Consider the following 10,099-nt stretch of genomic DNA (forward strand, 5'->3'; position numbering starts at 1 on the left):
TGCAAACGCTAGTGGAAGACCTTTTCTGTAACACATACAGAGTTGTGCAACCTGCCAACATTTTCCACTAGCACAAGGACTTATCTGGAAAAGCCATTCCTTTCTTTGCACAATGTTCTTGTGGGTACATCCTTCCACCAGCCCAACCCTAGTCTAGAACACAAGCTCCTGGCTTAGTAAAACTAGCTGGCGCAACATCCTTGCACTAATGTAACACAGTTGCACAAGTGCCGCATTTGTCTGGCTATAGGCCACTGTCTTTCCTATATGCTAAACCTTCTCCAAGAGTCAGTGCAGTAGAGCAGTTAGTGAAGCTATTCCCATGACCACTGGAAAGTGGGCTAAGGGAGCTTGTGTCTAAAAAGGTGTGCAGTCATGCGGGTAGCCAATTCGGCCACCCAGGGCTGTACCTTGGTCATCTGCGGAGAGAGTGGGCTATGCCCGCTCTCCCAGCAGACCCAGGAGAAGCTCTTCTGACTAGCACTCTCAGATGCTCTTCTGACTAGACTCTCAGAAGCTCTTCTGACTAGCACTTGGGAGACCAGGTTCAAATCCCCAACTGAGTTATGAAACTGTCAGGGTGACTTGAGCTAGTTACCCTCTCTCAAGCCTGATTCAAACATTACGCTGTACGAGTGCATAGATCTGTATATTTGTACATGTGTTTGTGTGAATGACTGTACCTGTTCATTTTAAAGTGAACCTGGATACAGGCCCTTCAAATGCATGGTAAACACAGGAAGTGTACTGCGGTGCTTGCGTTTAACATAACATGTAAATGACTTTTACTTGTATACACTGTGCACCCGTTGTACAAGTGTTAAACATAATGTGTGAATGGGCCTTCAGTCTAATCTACATTACAGGGTTGTTGTGTGAATAAAATGGGAAAGGAAAAACCATGTATGCTGCCATGAAAAAAGAGTCAGGATAAAAAATGTTGTTAATAATAATAATAATAATAATAATAATATAATAATAAGTAGTTTCACTTTGGTGTGGATTCGGATATTTACAAAGTTCAGCAGTACTGGAGAATTCTTTTCCCACATAAGAAACAAACATTCTATGGTGCTTCGTGTGTGTGTGTGTATTCTCTCATGTTTGGTAAGCACCAATCTATGCCTGCAACTTTCCCCACAGTCTCAACGTTTCTCTCTCTCACATGGATTGACTCATGTCTAAGAAAATGTATTCTCTGTGTGAAGCTTTTTCTACAATCGCTGCATTCATACGGTTTCTCTCCCGTGTGGGTTCTCATATGTGTAATAAGATTGCCTTTCCGACTGAATCTTTTCCCACAGTCTGAGCATTCATATGGCTTCTCCCCCGTGTGGGTTCTCTGGTGTGTAATAAGGTTTGCTTTGCGACTGAAGGATTTCCCACACTCTGAGCAATCATACGGTTTCTCACCTGTGTGAGTTCTCTTGTGCCTAAAAAGGTCTATTTTTAAAATAAAGCCTTTCCCACACTCAGAGCACTCATATGGCTTCTCCCTTATGTGGGTTCTCTTGTGTGTAATAAGGGTTGACATACGGCTGAAGTGCTTTCCACACTCAGAGCATTCATGTGGTTTCTCTCCAGTGTGGGTTCTCTTGTGTGTAATTAGATTCGGTTTACGACTAAAGCATTTCCCACACTCTGCACATTCGTACGGCTTCTCTCCCGTGTGGATCCTCTTGTGCCTGAAAAGGTCCGTTTTAAAAGTAAAGCCTTTCCCACACTCGGAGCATTCATGTGCCTTTTCTCCCGTGTGGCTTCTCTTGTGTCTAAAAAGGTGTGATTTCCAAGAGAAGCTTTTCCCACACTCAGAGCATTCATACGGTGTGTGAGTTTTCTCATGTATGCTCAGGACGTGTGTTCTCTTACTGGAGATTTTCCCACGATACATGCACTGATACATTTTTTCCTCTGCTGTCATGTCCCGGTTCTTAACAAGGTCAAAGCTCTGATGGGAGTTTGGTCTAAGAGCAGCGCCGGTCTCTTCTGCCTGATGCCCACAAGTTCCCTCTGGGAAGGTCCTTTCTGCTAAACCTTCATCGCCATCTACAGAATAAAGGGCTTGCTTTGCTATCTTTCCTTCATGGCTTCCCTGGTGACTCTCTGGCCACTCTTGACTTCCAGGCATCTCTTCCACCTCAGGACCCTCAACACATGTCTCTTTTGCTCTTTCTTCTGGTGCTCCACTGATGCCGACTTGCTCGGATATTTGCACCTCCAGAATCTCCTCCTCATTCTGCTGCATCTGCTCACTGTCTGCAGGGAACAAACAGAAAATCACTGCCTGCACCACCAAACCCCACAGAGGAGAGGCAGTATTTTGGAAGAGGAAACAACAAACAGTAAGTGTAAAAACCGGTCAGGTGGAGGAGAAGATTGAGTTCTGATCATGATACTAATCTTTTACGTATGCAGCTGCCTTAAATGAATCAGATCCATCTAGTATTGACTGTGACTGGCAGAGTTCCAGGCGGGCGTCTTTCCCAAACCCAACTGGAGAGGCTTCCAGGGATTGGATTTGGGACCTTCTGCATGCAAGCGGAGGCTCTACCACTGAGCTATGGCCCATGACCAGATAAAAGACAGTGGAGGCAATGTACATCAGAAGCGGTCTTATAGAGAACCAGACCACTGGTCCAGTTAGTCAGCAGCTCCCCAGAGTTTCCGATAGGGGTCTTTTCCAGCTTTACCTGGAGATGCCAGCGGCTGACCCTGGGACCTCCCATAGGCAAAACGGGTATGATTGATTGATTGATTGACTGTATTTCTATCCCCCTTGATATAGAACCTCCAGGCAGTACACAGTCTAAAGCTGGCCTATGGCCCCAAACACTTAAGCCCTTTTCACACATTCTGCTCAACATGTACACAACAAAAGTACAGTGTACACAGGTACAGCCATCCACAGCAGGATACTTCCTCTCTGTACCATGCATTTGAGAGACCAAGTTCACTTTTAAAAGGAACGCAAGTAGAGTCATCTGCACAAAAACATGTACAGGTGTACAGACGTCTGTACACATCGTACAATGCAATGTCTGAATAGGCTTTTAGATGAAAAGGAATCTATACCAGGAAATAAAGTAGAAGCCATCACTGTGCTATTCTGTGAGGCAAGACGGGAACCACTGAATATTTTCCTCATTTACTCCTGCTGCAATTGCCCTCGCCCTCTGTCATCTTCTTTGTATCTGTATCTAGACTGTAGGTCCCTTGGGGCAGGGATCTGTCCTCCAATTTATTGTAAGGTGCCATGTACAGGGATGGCATGGTATACATAGATAAAGTAAGGGCCAATGTTTCCTTCCTGTGCAAGACCGTTTCTACCTTTAAGACAAAAGACACTGCCTGTGTTGGAACTTACCCAGCAAACGGACCTCTTGCTTGTCCTCCAGAGAAAATGGCATCTTCATGGTGTCAGGTGGATCTTCCTCTGCCTTGGGGGAATAAGCAGCCTGGCCTTCCAAAGATACTGATATCTGCAACAAAAGGCAGATTACATTAACCCTATTCCATTCATTTACAATCTAGCCCCATTTACATGGTGCGTTCAATGCACATACAATCTGTGTACAGTGTATGCACATACGGATCTGTACGTAGGTATAGTTATTCACATGATACATTCAATGCACATACAGAAGTACACTTCCTATCTGTATCCTGCATTTGAGGAGCCTCAAAACATGTACAGTCACTCACACAAAAACTTGTAGTTGCAAGCAGACCTCTGTAAAGACATACAACATAACTGTCTGAGCAGGGATTCTGTGTACAGTGTGCACATGCACAGATCTATATGCATGTTATTCACACATTATTATTATTATTATTTATTTATTTATTTATTTATTTATTTATTCGATTTCTATAAATATACTATGCATTATGCTCAATGCACATACAGTACAGTAGTACACATCCTGCCTGTGTGCTGCATTTAAGGGAGGCTGCATTTTAAATGAATGCATGTGCAGTCATTCACAGAAAAATCTGTACATGTGTACACAGATACTTATGTGCGTGTACAGAATAATGTCAAAACAGGTTTATTTAGACATCCTAAGGGATTTGAGCACAGAGGTCCTAGAAATATAGGAAGCCGCCTTATACCATTGCTCCATCTAGCTCAGTATTGTCTACATACACAGACTGGTAGCAGCTTCTCCAAAGCTGCAGGCAGGAACAAACAAATAAAATTTGAACCTGGATCTCTCATGCCCATAGCCACAGACTCCCCATCAAGCAAAGCATGATCCCTGCCACATGCCCAATTCCAATTAGGACAACACCCAGCCACAGACTAACTCGGGGGTTCTGAAACTTGGGTCCCTCGATGTTGCTGGAATACATCTCCCATCACCCTACAGCTGGGGATGATGGAAGTTGTAGTCCAACAACATCTAGGTACCCAAGCTTCAGAGCCCTGGAGTAACTGACAACACCCCCTAATACGAGTGCACCTTTTGCTCTGGTCTTTGGTCCTCTTCTTGAGCCCTCATGAAATCCTCTGCCAGGGCCAACGCCTCAGAGCAAGTGTCTGGTTCCCCTGCCCTGACCCAGCTCTGCATTTCCAGGGGCAGGATGGTCAGGAACTGCTCCAGGACCACCAGCTCCACCATCTGCTCCTTGGTGTGTCTCTCGGGCTTCAGCCACTGACTGCAAAGGTTCTGGAGCTGGCTCAGTACCTCTCGGGGCTTCTCAGCCTCCTGGTAGCGGAACTGCCTGAAACGCTGGTGCCGTGTCTCTAAGCTGGCCGTATCCTCGTCGGGACTTTCTTCCTTCACTTTTACAGAATAATCCAGGTATTCCTGGGCCTCTTGGGTGTCTCCACTGAGGTCTGGCAGAATTTGGGTTAGATGCTCTCCTCGAGGCCACTGGACGACACCAGCCATTTTCTCAAAGGAAGTTTGAAATCCCTTGCTATCTTCTTCTGACTGGGGCTGAGGCAGCTGTGGGTTTCTCCACCCTGAATGAAGGGGCTGTGCTATCTTCAGGAACCCTGGTTGCAGGACTTCCCAGCACTGCCGAAGTCCCTCAGCTGGTTCCTGCTTGATTTCTTGTGGAGCTGCCACTGTTAGAAACTTCTTGAAAGTCTCGGGTTGGACCATATGGGAGTGCTTTTCTCCCGACTCCACTCTCTCACCTGAAGATCCTGCCAGGCCATATCCCTCCATTTTGATTCCTGACTGCCGCTCCTGCACTGGGAAGAAAATTCATTTTGAGTAAGGGTAATACCAAGCAGATTTGGACAAAAGTATCTCCTTCAAAATATCAAGATGATGTACTGCTGCCATAGAAGACCAATGGGTTGTGGGCTGGATTGATTGTCTTACCATTGTTTATGGAATAGCCTCCCCATTGAGGCTCGCCTGGAGCCATCACTTTGTTCTTTTAGACACCAAGTGGAGACCTTTCTGTTCACTTGGGCTTTTTGAAATTGATTTTTTAAAGTGAATCTTTTTTTAAGATCTTAAAATGGTTTGTATTGTATTTTTGTTTTGTTTTGTGATTTGTTCGTCATGTTTTATACGTTGGATGTTTTTTATTGTTGCTTTATGAACCACCCAGAGAGAATTTGTTATAGGACAGCTAAGCTAACACATTTATTATTATTACTATTTCATTACAAAGCGCACGTAGTTTTCCTAACACTACCCTTCCCTTTGCTTCATTCCCTCCATTCTTGTCTGCTACTCTGCATGTAAAACTATGGGCTCTTCCAGACACTAATATATTCCAACATCAGCTCAAATTACTACAAAAAATAAAAATGGGAATTTGCACTTAGTGCAATCTGCTGGCAATCTGCAGCAATCAGTGGAACAACCATCTTTTTCCATACTCCTTTTATTCTAACTTTTAAGAATATAACACAACCTTCTTCTTCCTAGTAGGGATGTGAAGATCGTTTCAATGTTCTATCTTGAAACGGGCCATTTAGAGTGTTTAGAGCTCAAAACAGTTCACATGAAGGGCCTGTTTCAAGCTCAGAACGGAATGACCCCGTTCCGAGTCGGAATGTTTCAAGCATTCCAAGCACCATACTGGAGACATGTTTCCCCCTTGCTGACTGGTTTTGGTACTGGCTTCCATTTGGCTTGCAATCTCCTTGCTTCTTGGTTTGCTTGTTATCATACAAATCAACTTGAAATCAACGAGAAGCAAGGAGATCCCTACTTCCTAGTGTAGATATCCCATTTTATTGTTCTTAGGAATTTGACCTGATATTGGAATATATCTTTGTCTGGAAGAGCCCACGGTTTTATAAATGAGGCAAAGCAAAATGAGAAAAGGAAAAGCAGAAAGAGGGAAGTGGATTTCACACTGTCCCCAACCACATCACAAAAACTCACACCCCCATACCAGGGAAGAAAACAGTGCTAGAGCCGGTTCACAACCTGAGCCATTTTTGGAAGGGCAGTATAGAAATTGAATTATCTATTGAATAATAAATAAATAAATAAATAAATAAATAAATAAATAAATAAATGGATTATCCTGCACTTGTGACAAAATCATTATGTTAAATCATTCTGTTTAAATCATGATAAATCAGCACTTGGGGGGAAAACCCAAGGATGACAACAGGGTATGAAACTGGGCAGAACATAGTTAAGAAACAGCAGTTTGGGATGAATGCCATTTAGATTCTAAGGAATAAGTGAACATAAAGACATAAGAACAGCCCTGCTGGATCAGTGCCAAGACCCATCCAGTACAACATCCTATCTCTCACAGTGGCCCACCAGATGCCTCTGAAAAGCCCACAAGCAAGAGGTGAGGTCATGCCCTCTCTCTTTCTCTTGCTCCCCTGCAACTGGTATTTAGAGGCATCTTGTCTCTGAGGCTAGAGGTGGCCTATAGCCACCAGACTAGTAGCCAGACTAGTAGCCACTGATAGTCAGTGAATGAGGTCTATACTGAAAGGAGGTTTTCATAGAAGTACCCAAGAATGCCATAATAAAATTATAGATAAACAGAACTTTTTTAAAAGAAAAAAGAGGAAATTATTATTTAGAATATTGATCACTTTCCAATAAAAAGTTTTCAACGTGGTTTTACAGAGCAAAAAATGAATATGAAGAAGGCTCCCCTGTCCCAAGGGGACTCACACTGCAAAAAGAAACACAAGTAAGATACCAGCAACAAGCAGGGGCGTAACTACCATTAGGCAAGGGGAGGCGTCTGCCTGGGGGCCCCCACACCTCGAGGGGCACCCCAGAGGCAAGTCACATGACTCCCCAACACCCGCAGAGCTTTGGTACCGTGGAAAAGCCAACCCCAAGTTTGGAGCAAAGGCGGCATGCATGCAGCAAAGTCCTTGTCTGCAGAAGCAACTCTGAGCCGGAGCGCTCTTCCCCACGGGAGGGTGAAGGGACGGGGTTAAAGCGAGGGAGTGGAGTTTTCTAGAAAAGCTGGCATAATGGGGATGCGAGTGTGAGTGCACTATATATTGTGAAGTGTGTGTGTATCAGTGAGGGGCCCATTTTAAAATTTTGTCTCTGGGCCCACTCCAGCCTTGTTACGCCCCTGGCAACAAGCACTGGGAGGGATGCTGTTCTTGGGACCACTGCTCTCCTCCTGCTAAATATAATAGAGCTACTACTTCAAAGTGCCACTTTTGAGGAGAGAAAGTTCTGCTGTATGACAAACATACAAGTACAACAAATATTTATATACCGCTTTTCAACCCAAGTCCCCAAAGTGGTTTACATAGATATAAATAAATAAATAAATAAGATGGTTTCCTGTCCCCCAAAGGGCTCACAATCTAAATAGAAACAGAAGCTAGATACCAGCAACAGCCACTGGAGAGATGCTGTGCTGGGGGCGGATAGGGCCAGTTGCTCTCCCCCTGCTAAATAGAAGAGAATCACCACTTTTAAAAGGTACCTCTTTAGCTTCGGCAATGACCAAAAGCAGCAATCTTGCATCAATTCTAAAACATTCAGTGGAGCAGGACCCTTGTTTCTTTCCAATACAACTGAAGAATCCTGCATACAAGCAGATGAATGTCCAATCATTTCCTTGCAGGGGCGAAGCCACGATACGCAAACAGGTTCAAAGAACCCAGGCCGCTGCGCTCAGGGGCTGTGACCCGCACCCCAGCCATGCCCCCTGCGTCTGATGTCAGGGGACGTGGTTTTGCTCAGAAACGGGGCCGCTCACCCCGTTTCTGAGCAAAATCTGGGCAGTGCCGCGTTCGTAGTGTAGCCAGGAGGGGGCAGCAAGAGCCGCTCCCAGCCACACTGCAAATGCAGCACTGGATGGATTTTGCTCACAAATGGGATGTGCGGCCCTGTTTGTGAGCAAAACCACACCCCCTATGTCTGCTGTCACACTGACTGACATCTGTCATCAGACCAGGGGGCATGACGGGGGGGCAAGGTGGCGGGCTAAATCAGGGCCGTCACTGGCCTCCCTCCACTACTGTTTCCTTGCCCTGTATCCAGTCTTGGGAGGCGCTGCATCTCAGTGGCAACACATATGCTTAACATGTACAGGCCTGCTCAGCTTAGGCCCCCCAGCTGTTTATAGATGACAACTCCTATAATCCCCAGCCACAGTGGCCAATAGCCAGGGATGATGGGAGTTGTAGGCCAACATCTGCAGGAGGGCCGACAGTGAGCATCCCTGATGTAGAAGGTCTCCGGCTTACAGACATCTCCAGGTAGGGCAGGAAATGACCCCTGTCTGAAACCCTGGAGAGCTGTTGCCAGTCAGTGGAGAGACAATACTGAGCTAAATGGACGAGTGGTCTGGCTCCAATATGCATGTAGTACACCGCTCTGGGCTCCTTGGAGGAAGAGCGGGATAGAAAATGTAAAAAATAATAATAATTAATAATAAATAAATAAATAGATAGATAAATATGTAATCAGCTATACTGCTTGCTGCTGGCAACACATAGTTCCTTCTGAGACTGTTAATGAACATAACAGTCTCCTTTCTTTTGTGAGTAAGCTGAACCTGCTTTACAGTCATGCATAGGTCCCTATTCCCATCTTTGACACACCACCAGGTAGGGCTAGGGCTAGGGCAACCCTCTGCCTGGAACCCTGGACAGCTGCTGCCGGTCAGTGTAGACCAGGGTTTCTCAATGTGTGGGTCCCCAGATGTTATTGGACTTCAACTCCCATAATCCCCAGCCCCAGTGGCCTTTGGTTGGGAATTATGGGAGTTGAAGTCCAGTTACATCTGGGGACCCACACGTTGAGAACCCCTGGTGTAGACAACCCTGAGCCACATGGACAACAGTCTGCATCAGTAGTAGGCAGTTTCATAACTTCTGGATGGAACGGTGCACTTGGGACCAACTACACAGTGGGTGCTTTGCGGGAGATCCATTTGCAACTTTGCCTCTACTGTCCACTTCTTTCCCCCATGTCGCTTGGGGAAAGCAGCAAACCACATCTGGCATGCAAAAGATCCTGGGTTTACGTTCTGACCTTTCTAGTTAAGAAGATTTAACGGGGCTGCTGGGGCAGATTCCTCCAGGAGGAGAGTCCAAAGAGGCAACTGGCCAATGGCCAATGAATTGCCCAATGGAATGGGAGGGGACAGATTCATATGGTAGAGCGCAGCCCATGCAGCGCATGCCAAATTTTCTGGTCGCAGGGAAAGGATGCTGGAGAGGGACCAGACTACAATGCTGGATGGAACAGAGCAAAGGGTCGGATTCTGTGAAAGGCAGCTGCTCATTTCCCCTCGTGGCAGCTCCAGCCACCCACCCAATCCTCTCCCAGTTGCTGGCTTGCTGTCGCAGCCCCTTGAATGTGCAGTCCAGACCTACCAAACTTCAGGCAGCCGCACAGAAGCTTCTCTTCGTTCCACCCAGTCAGGGGTGGGGCGGGGGGGGGGGCGAAAAGAAAGGAAGTCAGCACAGCAGCAGCCCAACTTTCCTCCAGGCCTCTCTAGCAACCAGAGCTCTGTAGATTTAACTCCCCTGCCTGGAGTCTGGCAGAGGGAAAAGTAAGGAAGGAGCAACTCCGCCTGGCGGTGAGAAAAGTATGTCAGTCCCCAAAATGAGAAGGGCCGCCGCCCAGGGTCCGAGCTTAGGAACATAGGAAATTGCCATATACTGAGTCAGACCATT

The 10,099-nt window shown here is 46.1% G+C and overlaps 1 protein-coding gene across 1 annotated transcript in view; it reads right to left on the minus strand.

Annotated features, from left to right (window-relative positions):
- Positions 1 to 9,870, minus strand: part of LOC128343934 (uncharacterized) — a 28,032-nt gene extending 18,162 nt beyond the window's left edge. Inside the window, exons 1-5 of the mRNA XM_053293370.1 lie at positions 9,797 to 9,870; positions 7,897 to 7,997; positions 4,464 to 5,203; positions 3,365 to 3,479; positions 1,076 to 2,256 (exon numbers count right to left, since the gene is read on the minus strand). Coding sequence (XP_053149345.1) covers positions 1,076 to 2,256; positions 3,365 to 3,479; positions 4,464 to 5,177 — 2,010 coding nt within the window. The 5' untranslated portion in view covers positions 5,178 to 5,203; positions 7,897 to 7,997; positions 9,797 to 9,870. The remainder of the gene's footprint in view (positions 1 to 1,075; positions 2,257 to 3,364; positions 3,480 to 4,463; positions 5,204 to 7,896; positions 7,998 to 9,796) is intronic.
- Positions 9,871 to 10,099: the final 229 nt, after the last annotated feature.

The sequence above is a fragment of the Hemicordylus capensis genome, chromosome 2 (genome assembly GCF_027244095.1).
Source record: "Hemicordylus capensis ecotype Gifberg chromosome 2, rHemCap1.1.pri, whole genome shotgun sequence".
Lineage (NCBI taxonomy): Eukaryota > Metazoa > Chordata > Lepidosauria > Squamata > Cordylidae > Hemicordylus > Hemicordylus capensis.